This window comes from Thermobia domestica, chromosome 1 (assembly GCF_964235325.1).
Source record: "Thermobia domestica chromosome 1, izTheDome1.hap1.1, whole genome shotgun sequence".
Taxonomy (NCBI): Eukaryota; Metazoa; Arthropoda; class Insecta; order Zygentoma; family Lepismatidae; genus Thermobia; species Thermobia domestica.
In genome coordinates, this window is record NC_137454.1 from 305,510,893 (window position 1) to 305,527,966 (window position 17,074).

The window sequence follows — 17,074 nt, forward strand, 5'->3', positions numbered from 1 at the left end:
GTGCAAAAAACCCTAAGTCATACATCATATCTTAGTACTTTACATTTTTATCATAGATTGTCTCCACAAGTTATATCGCCTGTTGTTCATGAAAAAATAAATTCTTTTCTTGAAAAGTAAACATTATTTTACAGTGTTTACGGTTCGACACTACCCGAAGCTAGAAGCGAATAAAAATACCCAGCCATTTTATCCTTGTACTTCGAACATATTCTTGTGGTGGCAGCACCTACTTACTGTCTTATGCCGTGTTTTCTGCTAGAAGGCAATTGTGTTGGAATCGACTAACGAATTATAACAGATTTTAAGTTTGTGCTTCTTATATAAGAATACAGAATGGCTTCCAAAGGAGGACCCATAGTAACTGGCACAGATGGGACAGATTTTATGCATCGACAACGTGTTGCTTCTCAATATATGATAAGGTAATGGGAAGATGTATGGTATGTGTCGTCTAGGTAAACTATATGATGGTCTACTAAACAGGATTGTTTTCTATTTTGTTGTGTAAATTCTCCCACGACATGTGGAAAACAAAATAAAGAGCATATTGCTAAATTTCCATTCTAAACTGGAAATACAAATGGTTGATAAGTGATCTCTAAAAAATAAGTTAAGAATGAGTATTTCTATTGCTCAGGTACTCAAGGGCAGATGAGATTTGTGCCAAAATATCGTAGGTCCAGATTGAAATAGGTATTTTTTTGATTACTGAGCTTCGAAAATATTTTAAATAATGAAATCTGTAAAAAACAGCAGTTTTGTATAATCATTTCTTAAATTTAGTGAATCAATTTAAGACTAAAAGTTTAACTAAATTAGCACGTGTTTCGGAAATATTAGGGTCATTTGGTTGTAATTTTTCAGTTATAAAATAACAATTTTTAATTTTATAACAATATAATTTTTCAGTTATTAAATATTTACATTAGAGATTTCCGTTCAGGTCAAGTTTGGCACATCACTCGAAATAATTGTTGAAAATTATACGATAATTCACTAATTTCTTTATTGCTCTCCAAAAGATTTGCACTTGGAGATATGACAGTATCACTCTTAGTATACTGTAGATGAAGTTCAATGAGGCCACCAAAAGTAACTATTGAAAAATTACAATTTGCTTAAGAGCTGCGGAATAGGTCAAGGAATATGAGACCTAAACTAACTTAACCTAAGGTAACCTATGTCTTAACATCCTGTACCAACTAGGCGGCACAAAGGTCAAACTAGTTTATGAACGGACCAGGTATGTAGTAGTGGGTTAGGCACCAGTACTATAAAGCGTGAATTCGGGCTTGTTATCCAGTCTGTGTGCTTTTTCATTGTTATTTTCGAAGTATTCGCATAGATGTGCTTTTATCAGTTCCTCACGTAATATCTAATTTAACACTCACTGAGTTATCAACACAGCCAAATGCGCAAACAAATTTTTGTTTGGGAGGGTTCCCATACTATAACACAGGTACCGTAGTTTTGAACCGATGTTGTTCTGCGCTTGAAGACTTCAAATAATTTAAGTACTCAAGTGTATTCTTAAAAAATTCATAGACCTAGATGGCAAGGTTCTAGAATACAGGTCCCCCTTCCCGTTTAGCTGTGATAAAGACAGAAAACAACGTGCTAAACGGGGCTCTAACCCGTCTTCACTCGCTGACGCTCGCTCGGCAATACTATAGAATTAAATATTAAAACTGGTACAAAAAGGATCCAACCTAGCTACTAATCTATGTAGGGGGATCTGTATTCTAGAACCTTCCCGAACTGGATTGTTTCTAGAAGACGAAAAGCATTACTCGAGCAGACTGTTCTACCAAATTTCTCACTTTTTTCAGGTTAGATTAGAGCTTTGTGTTTCTTTTAACAGAGCATGCACTAAATGAGGAGCTTCATTACTGCTTGCAGATTAACTTCAAGAAGGCTTAGTATAAATGCAGTGTAGACATATAGCATAAAAACTACAATGCATAAAACACGAACCAACTTGTGCTAGGTGGCCACTAAAAAGCACGAATGCTATCTAACCGAGTAAGGGCAGGAGCGCAGCAGGGGGGGGCGGAGCACTAACGTTGTAGTGCGTCAGTAGGAAGCATGCGCGTTAGCAACGGGGGTATGTACGCAGAAAGGATGATAGTGAAAAAGCACACGGCTGATATTTAGTTTTTCTCCAATCTTGCACATGTAAGATCTCTAGCGTTATTTACTTCACAAAACATAGCTGAGCCAGAGGAGGGGATTAGAAGACCCGCAGGGCTCGTTGTTTTTTTACATTTATTACAATTTAGATAAAAATGAAGTACTCGGTTATGGAGCCATGAAACGAGTTGGGTGAGAGAGGCAAAGTGCCATCCGAGCACACGTGCACATACAATACTTTCACTATCACTCAAAATTAATTTCAATATGCCGTGTACTGACAGTAATTACTTACATTCACACTCTCATTCCGTCACGAAAAATGTTTTACCCAGGCCCGTATTTGTATATTGTGCTCTACATAATACCCCCCCCCCCTTCCCCACGAACTTGTCTAAAAGAAGAAAACGAGCCGAATATAGGAGACCATTGGTGGACGTTTGTAAGACACCAACAATTATTGGTGATAACCGATAAGAAAAGTAATTGTTTACTTTATTCACCGTCAGAAATGGTTTAATTGCATCTATGTTAATAATACATTAAGCTATCTGTCTGTAGCGTTTTTCAACTCGAGAACAAAATTAGATAGAAACGCGAAATTTTAAGGTTTTAAAACTCAGGGAAATGGTCCAAATGACCTGTTCGAAGTGTCTGTCTAGGTCACACCTGAGATGAGGTATGGGGGTGCAAAGATCCCATAAGAATAACATGGGGGCATTTTAAAAAAACGCCCGATATTAGAGTTGAACTCGCTTAAGCTCGCTGGGGTCTCCGCCACCAGGCCCCCGGACATGACTTTGCCATGAACTGTGTCAACTTCTAGAAAACTAGTTTTGAGGAATTTACTTCCCTTTACAGCAGACACCTGTCACCAACACATACTTAATTCAACGGGTATTATTTTTATTTAAAAAAAAAAAAAAAAAAAAAAAACCACTATACCGGTATTCCTACGTGTACCCTTAACAATCATATACATGGCTTATGTGCGCTTTGCGCACATGTATACTTATTAGAGACAACATCAGTACTTATTTTTTGCCACATAATAGTGGATACTGTCTTGCAATCTCCTACATATTAAACCTTGCGTTCTTCATCCTCACCCCTTGGGGTGCGGGTGGATGAATTTTAAAAATAATCAGATAAGCTAGCTAATTAGTAACTACTGTAATTAGAGCGAATTATACACATTAACATACTTCCTTGCGCTTGCGCGGGACTCAATGGTTGCTAGTTTTAAATATTACCTTATGAATTCTGCTGTACTGTGCACGAGCACATAATAGCACTTAAATACGGGTCTAATTTTACCTATAAATTTTCTGATTAGTAGGACCATCTTTTCGAGTAAACTCGAGAAGAAAGCGTATAGATGAAATGTAAAATAAATCTCTGTGCTACATCAGTCATTTGTCTGTTCAACAAGTCTAGTTTTGTTAAGAAAGTGTAGAAATGTATGTCGAGTTACGAAGATTCAAAGGAATCCTGACCCGATGGACCCTCCGCGTGGATGCGGCCCTGGACACAGCATAATTGTGGTACGTTTTTTGTAGTTTGGATTGTCGGAACACAGACCTGAAGAGTGAAAGTAAGTAGCCGATCGGAGGACGGAATGGGCAGGCTAGTTGTTACCATACCAAAACAGTATGTTGGAACTTGGGTTTCATCTCCGGCTGCTGGTCTCACTGTTTGGATAACGTAACATCTATCGAGAATATATGTAGGAATTACAGAATCCATGGTTTTTATTTTTAAAAAGTTTTTTTTTTTGGTTTAAATAAATTCGTTTTATTTATTTAGTTTACATATTGATAGAGGTAAGTTCGTTTGACCTTAATGTCCTTATGCAACAGCGGGGTTATGAAGGGCTGGGTCTGGCATCCGAACTGCTACACGGTTTCCATATGATTTTACCTTCCAGCTAAACAAGTTAAATCACTTTTATCAACTGAAAAGTTATCGCAAAGTTAGTTTTGGGAGGAGACTGGAGGGGTGGAAATAAAGAGAAGTCTACAAGGAAAGACTCATATTTCGAGATGTGCACAGAAAGTTCTACTTGTTCAAGATTTCTAGCTGTTGCGTGTGTATGCAAAGAAGGGACACAGAAACGAAAAAGAAAGGTTTGGTTGTTTTGGGACATACCACAAGTTTATTCGTTTCTCTGTCATGTGATGTCCCTCTGTTCTGTGATTGTGCTTGTCCGATTCCATCTATATCAATCCATGAAGTGGGTCCACTCGTGGGTTTCGTTCTGTGGCCTAATTCAGTGAGTCAGTCTGGTTTCTTTCGAAGCACTTCACTGAACGATTCGTTGTTTTGGAACCAACCGTTCCGGAACTACTCATCACTAATCATAATCATAAACGCAGTGGAACATTTCTACGTCCACCCAACAGCTAAATTGTTCTGTCTGTAAGTCATGATAGTTTGTATCGGTTGCTCTTCTGAATGTCTTCTGGAATTACTCTATGCGCTTCCAATTTGTACATAGCTTCCCAGTTGGTCGTGTTTTTTTTTAAGGAACTTTCTTTATAAAGTAATGATTTGTTACCCAAACGTAACGTAATCCATTTTTTTCTTTTAGTATGTGTTTATGGTAAGATATTGAATATGCTGTTCCTGCGCTTTGAATAGCAGGTGGTTCTGAAATACGGCCGCCAACATAAGGAATTGGGAAAAATTAAATTTCTAAAAATAAACAAGAAAATTTTATGGATTAATCATACTTCTAATTCTTCGGATTTCTTTATGTAATAAAGAAATAAATGACATAATCAAAAACCCGGATATAGTTAGGTTTGTAACATCGAATCGCTTAAGGTCGGTGGGACTGGGAAACTATCGAATGCCATACAAAATAATGGATTTAAAAAATTTACTCTAGAAAAAAAAAGTAGGGCAAAGTAAGGTAGCTGGGTGGCGTCGAAAAAGGGTTGGAAAAAACAAAAGTTATGTACTGCATCGTACGTTCTCCGAAACATAAAACTGTTACAAATGTTACAACTGTTCCTCTTCTTTCCTTTTTTGTTGTGGAGCATGTCTCGTATGCGTATGGTAGGATAGGTTAATGAAGCATGAATTAAATACTTTCACCTGTAGTATCATCCGTTAATTATAGTTTCTCGGAATATAATGGTAGGGAAGAGTCAGGATATAACAAATTTTTTCAAGATTCGAGACAACACTTGTAGAAAATCTAAAGAACCACGTGAGTTGTTCTGAAGTGAAAATTGGCTTTCTAAATGAGTCTGTATTTAATCTTAGTCCTCCTTTGGGGGCACGGTAGCTAAGTGGTAGAGCACCCACTACATGTGCAAGGACTTCCTGATTGGATCATTGCCATGTGAGTTTGTGGTGGGCATTGTGATGTCCGTGGATTTTCTGGGATACTCCCCGTTGCCTCCCATGTTCTTCTTTCTCCAGTTCTGTGTGGCCCCGCGTAGCGTAGTTGCTAACGCTCTCGCCTTCGATGCGAGCGGTCCCGGGTTTGATTCCCGGTGGGGTCACTCGGTCGAAAAAGTGTAACACGCTTTTTCATTCCAGCCACCCTGAATGATGTTTTCCTGGGTGTTCCTCATTCACACCAGGCAAATGCCGATGTGGTACCTAACTTATAGGTCCCAGGCCGCTTCCTTCCTTCCCTTTCCCCGGATTGTGTGCTCGCCGAGGGACGTCATCCCTCAAATCGTGACGGGCTAAATGGCCTTAGATGCCGAAAGCCCAGAAATCTAAATCCTAAATGCCTTTCTCCTGTTCTTTCACAATCATTAATCATGCGTTTCCTTTAGACTGCAGGACATATTCATTGGACGTAAAACTCCTTCCTGCACAAATTTCAAATATCAGGACCAATATTCCCTTTACTTTCTGAGTACGTGAGTTTTCTCTGCATACTACTCTTTTTTTCCATATTATGCCACCGATTCTTCCATTGTCATTCACTTGCTTTAATTTCCCTTAGACTAAAGGGCGTAATCGTGGGTCGTTAAACTGAAACATTTCATTTCATTTATCTTCTGATGCTATTAGATTAGTATGAGTCCTTATTCGATACATAAAACTATAGCAGCGCCAGCAAGAGATGGTCTCTGAAGTTTCTTACTACATACGGAGGGAAAACGCAGCCCCTACTTTGGTACTAGTGTTACCTACAACGGTCACTCTGTCTTACACCGTTAATTAAATTGCTGTTATATATGCACCGAAAAAGATCTTGACATGTGAGTAATGTCAACGCCACTGCGAGCTCTCGGAGACCTTCTCTTGGTGGCTTCTCTATAGTTCTAAAATTCACAGACTAAGCTTTGATGTAACGAAGCAAATATTTCATCGTTAAGAAATGTTAATAATGGGATCTGAGAAACAAGACCTGCAATTTACGGCCTGTCGCTGCATTCTAGAAGTCCTGTAATATGAAACTATAGGATGACTTTCTTCATTAGATTCATATATCATTTAAAATTCACACTGTGTATGACAAATCAGGAGTTTTCTTTTTTAGACTAATTCCGTACATTTTCCATTAGTGTCTATGAACTTGCTGGGAATATTAAATAATAATAATCTTATCTAGGAACTTCAAAATTTAGAGTTTTCTAAAATTGTAACCAGGTAAGACATGAATGAATGTGTTTTCTTGACGACAATGAAGAACACGAACATTTGTGAAAACTTGTAAAAATTAAGCTAATGCTAGCGGTCGAAGAATAATTTCTAGTCAATAAATTACTGTTGGGTGGAAAATATACCTGAACTAATACAGTTGTTGTACAGGCATAATGATGATAAGGCATTGAGTATTTGCAGGTGAATGTTTTGTGTGTAAGGTGCCAGGAAACACCACCAAAAATTTGAAGTTCTTGCTAATAAAACCTAAGGAACCTATATTAATTATGTCACTATATCAGTGCTGTAACAATGGGCGGTGCAGCGCACCGGGGTCCCCAAGCCTAGGGGGGCCCGTCGAACCCGGTAATTACTCAGTAGGCTACTGATTTTATTATTAATTTCTTATGTGCAAGAAAAAATCATTGTCACTTTTAAAATTGCCAGCGATTTTAGTTTTTTTTTTTTTTGGGGGGGGGGGAAGAGGGTGGGCAAGCCTAGAGGACTCGCTGAACCCGTTTACTACTCGGTACTGAATACTTATATTGTTATTCACTTCTTATGTATGGGAAACAGTCATTGTCAATGTTAAAATTGGCAGCAATTTTAGTAACATTTTTTGAGGGAGCCCCCAAGCCTATAGGGCCATATCTTATGTATGAGAAATAATCATTGTGGTGAAATTCTAGATTACTAGTAACTTTCGTAACTTTTTTTTTTTTTCGTTCTTGGAGTTCTCAAACCCCGGGTAACCCGCTAAACCCGTTTATTACTCGGTACTGAATATTCCGTTATTTATTCATTTGGAAGAAGCAATCATGAAGTTATTTCTGAAGATGTTCGAAAGTTTATTTATTTATTTTTCTTTCAATAATCGTGGATACAACATTTAACATAATAAAAACTGATCAGGTCAGTGCCATTCTTCGCTACGTTGTTGTGAACTTTAAAGAAGCCACATTAGAAATTAAAAGTTTCGTAGGATTTTTTGCATTAGATAAGCATGGGGCTGAGAACTATAAACTTCTTACTCAGCAACCAAATCGACATACAACGGTGCAGAGGGCAGGGCTGTGATAGAGCATCAGTGATGAGCGGAGTTTATAGTGGTTTACAAGCAAGAATTAGTAATACTACTCCAAACGCTCCGTACTTTCATTGCTGTGCGCATAAGCTGAATCTTGTTATTGCCGATGCTGCAAAAGCAGTGCTCCCAGCTGACCTATTTCCCTATTTTTTCCTATATTCTGAAAATTTGTGTTTATTTGTCCTATATTTTAATCTTGTCCTATATTTCCTATATTTTTCAGTGATTGAATTATTTAAAAGTGCATACCAAGAGCAGTTCTAGTGATGATTTAAATTGCTACATATTAGCAATATGCTTAAATGTGTCTTAGCATTATTTTTCTGAGAGACAGTCACTAATCCTCACTTTTTTTTTTTTTTAAGTTTGGTTTTTCCTATCCTTCCATGGCCACTTTTTCCCTCCATCTTTGATTTCTATATGCCTTCTAATATTGCTGTACATAATACGCGTCCTGAAAAACCTGGAAATAAAAGTGTGTCATGGAAACGCTTTGGAAGAGTTAAATGGTGAAAATCCTGGAAATTATTTATGAACTGGAAATGTCCTAAAATTTGTTATATAACAGTTGTTAGAAGTATATATATATATATGCAGAGCTATGATAAATGAAATGCTGCTAAGTTATTTATTTCTTTTTCCATTAGAAAATATGAAGTAATGAAAAATAATGCCAAAATAAAGTTCATCTGTAAATAAAAGAACTGTAAGGATAGTAGGAAGATAGAGAAATAGTTAATATTTTGCATGCATTAATTAAACTTACGTATTCAAAATTATATATGAATAACGGCATGTTAAAAGTGTTAAATGTCATGGTAATCCTATAAATAAGAGTTAACTATTTCTTCTGAGGTAGTGCAAATATGTTCTAATGCTAAAGATATTGGAGCTGCGTTTTTTAATTTTTCTTTACTATTTTGAATAACAAATACTTGTCCATTGGGATGAAGGGTGGCCTTTTCTTAAAATACATTTTTTTTTTTTTTTGTTCTTCAGAGCATACTATTCCTTTGTATAAACCAAAGTGTCATATATTTTCAATGTCCTGCTGGGAGGCCTGTAAAAGTCTCCACATACGTTTCCAATTTTTTTGTTCTTCAAGATATTTTCCTATTTTAAGTTTTAGTACTCCTAGAAGGTCACTTTTAGCTCTTTTTGATAAAATGGCTTCAAAATTAAAGAAGAAAACTAAAACATGTATAACTAGGTGGGAAACAAAACATAGTGCTGTTAGCTGCATGAAAGAGAGAATTGCTGATGTTAAAAAGTTCCTTACTGCGATTTCTCTGACAAATAAGAAACCAGACAAGTTGAGAGTAGCTGAGGTATTAAAGAAGACACACACATTTGAATTTGTGTTGATTCTAGTCATATGAGAAAAGATCCTGTCCATATATGTAACTTCCAAAAGTTTGCAGTCTTCTGATATTGATCTGCAAATAGCAGAGAAAAATCGAAATCACTTCAGTAAATTTAACATCTTCGGGGAAAGCGTGACGAGCTTGAAAAATCCTCAAAAGACCTGTGCTTGAAATTGAGTATTTCAAAAACATTTCAAGAGAAACCCAGGTGGTTTGCAAAGATATATATGTTGATGAACTGGCTACGGATAGTAGACTAGATGTATCGGAAGATATACTTCGTGTCACTGTATTTTATCCTATTCTGGATTGTATTGTGTCACAACTTAGTACCCGTTTCCACAGAATGACTGTAGTGCTTAATAGTTTTCTTTTCTCACCCCAGCAACATTGCTGTCTGCATCTGAGGAAGACTGGTGGTTTTAAGCCGGCACACAGTGAACGAAATGCACATTTTAGCTGTGCAAAAGTCCAAAATGAAGTTGCTTGGAATTGCACCCATTGTACTTGTAATGAGTCACAAAGAAACCACAAATAACAAGAACAACAGTAGAAAAAATATGACGTTCTGTAGGAAAATGGGTTTGCACTACAAAAGACGGGTTGTGATGCAGTAGGAGGCATTACTAATAGTGGTCAGATTTAGAGGATCAAAGTTAACCCATCGTACTCAATATTTGCTTGACTGTTAGGAATTGAGAATTGTTGCATTTGCTGCTGCAGGTATGTATTGTGATTGAAATATAAATTAACTGAAAAATTAAACGAGTTTACCACAAGTAGCACGCGTACAATATCGGAGGTTGCTGTTCCTATATAAAAAAAAAAGTTATGTGATATTGAATTTTAATGGAAAATAATAGAGATATTCACCTCGAAATATGTTTATGTGCAATTAATGAATGTTCTTGTATGCAATAATAGTGAATTTAGCTGCAGCAATCTGCAATCTGATGATGTGTTTAATTATTTCAGATACGATATCTTTATCCCGGAGAAAGCTATTTCAAATTTGGCGTGAAGAATGAACCCTAACTACCAAAAATGGTGCAGTTGCAACATTATGTCTGGAGAAGACAAACACAGACAAAAACGATTACATTCAGCAGCAAGTAAACATTTTTAATAGCAAAGTGTATCAAGAATGGCAGAAATCGAAGCCTGTACTGAAGGCATTTTTATCATGACAAAGTAAGTGACTGGATAACTATGTCAGTTTTGTGCCTCAACAACAACAAGATGAGGTCTCTGAAACAATACCTCACAAGTTTGCTGATTTTTCTGTTGAATGTGTTTTCCCTAACGAGCAGTTTCTCTTCTTCGCTGATACAGACGATTGTTCAAATTCCTTTGGTGGTCTTCCGAATGTGCTGCAGGATGATGACCCTGCTTCTGGATCGTCTTGTTGCTGTTGAGGCACAAAGCTGACATTGTTATCCAGCCACTTACGTTCTCAGATAAAAATGCCTTCAGTACACGATTCGATTTCTGCCATTTTAAATACAATTTGCTATTAAAATTGATTATTTGCTGCTGAATGTACTCGTTTTCGTCTGTTTGTCTTCTCCAGTCCCAGTTTGTTCCAGTTTGCAACTGTATCATTTTTGGTAGTTAGGGTTCTTTCTTCACGTCAAATTTGAAACAGCTTTCTCCGGGATACATATATCATATCTGAAATGAATCAATATCACACATCATCAGATTGCAGTTTGCAGCAGCTAAAATCACTATTATTGCATACAAGAATATTCATTAATTGCATATAAAAATATTTCAAGGTGGATATAGGTGGATATCTTTACTATTTTCCATTAAAATTCAATATCACATACTTTTTTATACGAACAGCAACTTCCGATATTGTACGCGTGCTACTTGTAAATTCGTTTAAATTTTCAGTCAATTTGGATTTCAATCACAATACATACCTGCAGCAGCCAATGTATCAGTTCTTTATTCCTAACAGTTGAGCAAATGTTGAGCACGATAGGTTAACTTTGAACCTCTAAATCTGATTATTATTATTATTAGTTATGCCTGCTGCTATATCACAACCCGTCTTTTATAGTGCAAACTCATTTCGCTGCAGGACGTAATATTTTTCTACTGTTCTTATCTGTGGTTTCTGTATGGCTCATTACAGGTACAATGCGTGCAATTCCAAGCAACTTCATTTCGGACGTTTGCACAGCTAGATTGCGCATTTCGTCCAGCGTGTGGCACTGGCGGTTACGAAGCGGCCATGTGACGGTTTAATGGCGGTACTGGTGATTTCAAGCCGGCACTAGCAGTTCAGACGAGGAGAAACTGCGGATGCCGCCTTATTACCGACATAACGATAAAATTGCGGCATTTGTATAATTTCGTAACGGTACCGCCGCTATCTGCCCGTCAAATTTTCGACGGCAGGCCGCCGCGGTTTGTGATCGGTCCGACTACGTCTTGCACATGGGATTGAAACTACTTTAAATTTTTGTTGCATTTTATGGTATTGAATCCATTAGAATAAGTTTATTTTGATATTGTTTCAGCAGTTGTACAACATTTCTGAAATCCCCTTTTTATTTCTTGATCATGTTCTTTTCTGTAATTAACATATGTATAACTATGGTATACTATGAATAACATCATTTCTTATACGGGGTGTCTATCGGTCACGAAATCAGGAAATGGTCATGAAAGTCAAGAAATTTAGCTTTTGGGTCACGATTTTTTTATCTGTACAAATGTAAGTACAGATTGGACAATTTTGTTCTATAAAACGTCAACAAAATTCATCATTAAAAAGTCTATGGTCGGCATTAGACGCAATCAAATCGCAAGCAAACGACGCTTCTATCGCATGGATGGAAATTCGACTTAATTCGCACTCAAATTCGCTCTTGAGAGAGAGACGAAATTTTATGATTTGGCAAAGAAAAGGTTACGAAATTTCATTTTGGAATTTTAATAGACACCCTGTTATATATATAGCGTGATTAATAACTTTTTCATTTTGACTAATATATAAAAGACGATGAATATGATACTGTTCTTTTTAAAAGCTCTATAAAATTATCGTAAATTGTGAAATGCTCTGGTGTGTAAGTATACCCATATCTTATGCTATTCCATTATTTAAGCTTACTTTGTAGGAAGATATTTCTGTGTATGTGTGTGTGTGTGTGTGTGTAATACGTGTTTGCTGCTTTTACTATTATACTGAAATAATACGTTCACTTGTGGGGCCCCCAAATATCCTCTTGTATCGGGGCCCTGAAGAGTTTTGTTACGGCACTGCACTATATTGATCTGAAAGTATTTCTGTAGCGACGAGAATTCTTTGAATGATCACCTATATTTCAAGCATTTTGTGAAGTGTGTCAGGATGGTTTAAAAGCTTATATATCATGTTACGCAGCTAGCTGATTACATGCTATGTGCTTATACTTCAGCTGTGGTGTATTAAATACTAATACGTTAATAAAACAACGGAAACTCCTTATAGATGTTTTCTAACACTTATTTCAAACTTCAATTGTTTATTAATGACAGATTAATGTGCTATCTAGCCAATGATTAAATTCCGTACTCCTTCCTTGAAGATTTTATGTAATTCTTCAAACTGCATGACCACTGTGTCGAAAACTACAAGCACCATCTAAGAATCATCCAAGCAGCCTATCGATAAAAGCATGTGAATAAAATAGCAGCAAATAGCAATAGATCTTTATGATTACTGTATCACCGCTGAATACTACCACATAGCATGTAATCAGCTAACTGCTTAACATAACATAACTATAAACTTTAAAACCATTCTGACGAAGAGTACTCGAGAAACGTGCTCGAAATATAGATGATCATTTGAAGAATTTTGGTCGCTTTTCAGGTCAGTATTGTGACAATATACAGGTCTTACCATGTATCTCAAATTACAGAAATTCATTTAGGAAGCTTGAGTGTGTTGTGGCACTTTGTTCAGTAACATCTTAAAACTGCTAAACTGGGCGCATTGTTAGGTTTCTTCTTTCATGATAATTATCTTAAAAGCAAGACAAGACAACAAAAATCCTCGGAAACTAGAAACAACGTGTTACTTTTACGCAAATTCATGTGTTTTACTGTAATACTGAGGATTAATGTTTCCCTACATTTTCCGGAAGAGTTCCACAGGGAAGGATAAACCCAAGAATGCATCCAATTTAGCAATTTTAAAAGTGAAGAAAGTGGGACACTACACTGAAACCGTGTAAGTGAATCACTGTAGTTTCAGATGCGAGGGTAGAAGAAAGGTAAAATTGGATACAGATCTGCAAACCTTAATAAGGAATACATGTAAAAAGAGAAAAGTGATCAGGAAAGTGTTGTTATTAGTATGAAAGTGAACATCAAGAACAGGAATGCTTCGTACCCTCTTCTTTCTTTTTGATAATTAAATCTGAGAAGACGAAATATACAGTATTGAAACTAGGAGCGGGGAGGGGTGGCTATAATGGAAGGTCATCAAAAATACATTGTATTTAATAATATTGTTCTTGCCAGAAATAAATAGGTACTTATTTTCGCATTGTTCGTATTTTTATAATTCAGCTGTCTCTAGTAGGAGAACAAATATTTTAAAACTACAAGTGTTTAGAGAATAGCGTTTACTTAACTTCACGAAAATGTAGTCAGGAAAATTTTGTTTTGGTCTGGAAAACCTCGAAAAGTCAGGAAATTTTATTTGTCTGAAATAGTAAGGCATCCTGTAAAACGTTTAGATATAAAATATTCGAATGTTTATTGTAAGTAAATTATTAGGGATGAATACCAGAGCTGGTATCATGTTGGAGTATTTTAAATTTTAAGAGCCTACAATGGTTGAACGAATTGTGAAGTACCAAGATTTTATAGCGAATTGTACACGATGTACGGAATAAAAGTGTATAAGAAAGATGGTGTTATGATGAACTGTGTGTTGAGCTTAGAAGTACTAATTGTAGAAATAGTTTCCAGATTGAGTATAATTCATAAGACAGATAACGTAACAAATTTGTGACTAAAGATTTAACGGTTACTTTAAAATTCATGCCGGTAGACAAGAACCAACAATTTTAGTGCATTTCTCTTTAATGTGTATATTGCGGTAGTAGAAGATTAGCATTAGATTTCTGAGCATCTATGCCCATGTTAGCATGTCATGTATGAAGAATGAATTCTTTGGTGATCCCACTACCCGGGAAATTGGAGAGGAAGAAAGAAATAAGAAAGGAAGAAAGCTGTTTGGGACCATTATGGTGGGTATCATCCCGGCATTTGCTTGGTGTGGATGAAGAAAATCTCATTCAGGATAGCTAGCCTGTAAAAGCTTTTAAACTTCAATCGAGCGTCCCCACCGGGAATTGAACCCGAGACCATTCACACCAAAGGCTGCAGCAGATGTTCAATAAGATGTAAATAAATAAGAATAACCCTTTTTTGACTTTCGTCGTGATCATAGGATCAGTCTGAATTTTGAAATATAACGGTTTCATAGATTTTTCCAGGCACATAGATGAATAAAATAACCATCACGTACGATGTTTTTGTGCTGGTAGTGACGTTGCACTTGACCATTATCTACTTCTGCTTTTAAGTTCACTTAGTTTCTGGTGAAGGTGCAACCAAAACAGTTCCGCAAATTCAGAAGTTGTAAAAGAATTTGTGAGGTAGTTACTAGTCAGTTCAACTAATTACATAGAAAACATCTGACTAGTACAAAGCAACATTTCACATAAATATGTTTTGTTTTCAGATTGGTAGTGCATAATTCCATTGCTGAAGAGAAAGATGTTAAATGGTATTAAAACAATCAATCAAGTAAATAAATAAAACAAATCCAATTTAAAATATTTATCATGGAAGAACATTGAACGTCCACAGTGAAATAAGTTAGTTTTTGTGTAATCTTGTTATAAAAAACAGTCTCATGGCTTCACTGCTGAAAACGGACGTTAATCCTCAACAAATCTATTGCTGTTTAAAAAGAACTGGCAACCCAACGACTATTACCGCAACCATACATAAGATAATTTAGTATTCTGACTTGAAGGTTCACATGTAATTTGTAAACGTACTCCTTTATTTACTGCGTGCAGTGTTCGATTTGCTACTTGGAACTCATCTTACTTAGAATTATATCTTGCACTATTCATGTGCACGGTAAACGGTAATGAGAAAAAAAAAAAAAAGTACCGTATTGGCTCGAATGTAAACCGTACATTTTACTCAAATTTCAATTGGGAGAAATTAGGATGCGTCCTATATTCACGACCTTGCAAAGATTATGACATTTCGCCATGTCGTATGCTGTTAAAATGTGCTGATTTCTCATTCTGAAATAACGATAATTCAACAATAACATTGTAGAAACTGGCCGCATTCTGCATACCGTAGTGTTATCCAACAATACCATTATCGAAACTCAACATTCTTGATAACGTTGTGTTTGTTCTTTAAGCTCATAACAGTATTCATTTTTACTAAAGTTAATATATTGGTTTCTTGCTACTATAAATGATCGTATAAAGAAGGAAGTATTATTAAGCATAGAATACGCGTAGTTCCGTATATTTCCCTGAATTTGCCAGTAAATGGTTATTGGTATTTTCTTTCCTTTCCTGGACTTATAATTATTTGGATGTCATTTTCTTTTCATTTGCACTCATTCAAAGTTTAGGACACGGCTTATATTCGGAAAAAAATAAAAATTCTTTGTACTAGAATAGTCCTCTTTTCATACCAATAATTCTTTCGAGAGAACAGTGTTCTAACACAAGGAATTCATATTTTCTTTTTTATCTTTGGTTTCCCCGCACACAAAATAGTGCAAGATAAAATTGTAAGAATTTAGATGAGTTCTGTGTGAGTTGCCCTGGCCTGCTAAAAAAAGGTGTCAGGTAATGTTAAAACACATTAGTTAATAATATATTAAAAATTAGACACAGTAACTAAAAGAGCACGTTTACAAAGTACTAGAAATATGTATCACTTTATACCCTTCAAAAAGGTTCACATTTCCTTGATTTATTTAAGTGTGTGTCCAAGTGTCTTTTGAAAAGACGGTGCATCACAGTGGAATTTGTAACAAATGTATCTTACTGTGTATGCATAAAGTATTACAAAATATTTTACGTAGTGCAGTAATTTCTGCGCAGAATTTAATCGTGTATTCAGTGCTGTAGTCCTAAAATTTTCAGAGGGTATACGCTGTTTTATGATCATATGATTGCCATAAAAAACATAGAAGGCATTTTAAATAAACAATAAAAAATGCATGTATATTAGTTCAATTAAAATATAAAGGATACATTACTGTTTTATGCTTTAAAAGCATTTCAACCTATTTCCTTGATGACAATCTTTACTTAAATCACACCATTAACAACATAAATGAGTGTAGGTATGGAGAAGGAACCGAAAAAATCGAGCCCGATGCACCAGAATTAATAAAATGTGCCCAAATTTATCTCTATAAAATCATTAATACATATTTTTTTTTAATTAATAGGTTCTGTGTTGCTCAGTTATGTATTAACATTGGCGTAATATTGAAAATATTTATCCCTTAGTTTAAAAATATCGAACAAGTTTGGTTCTTTTCAGCAAAGAACAAGGTTTTAAGCAATTGAAATATCACAGCCATCGATCTTCAAAACGCTTGGAAATCCTCTCAGAACAAAACTGCGCCATTTTGCATCGATCTATCCCCTTATCCTAAAACTAAGAATTTCGTGTTTTGGTTCCTTCCTGTATAATAACATCCAAATAATAGTAACTAGTAACAATAGTAACAATGAAAACTTTGTATAAAATTTTCACGTGACACTAAACTTGATAACATTTTCTTCGGAAGCTACTTGCATCCGTTTTCTCAATA

General features: G+C 35.8%; 1 protein-coding gene across 1 annotated transcript in view; it reads left to right on the forward strand.

Annotated features, from left to right (window-relative positions):
• The first annotated feature begins 212 nt into the window (after positions 1 to 212).
• jagn (jagunal) overlaps positions 213 to 17,074 on the forward strand; it is a 32,608-nt gene continuing 15,746 nt past the window's right edge. The window contains exon 1 of the mRNA XM_081727131.1: positions 213 to 425. Within this exon, the coding sequence (XP_081583257.1) occupies positions 337 to 425 (89 nt within the window). The 5' untranslated portion in view covers positions 213 to 336. The remainder of the gene's footprint in view (positions 426 to 17,074) is intronic.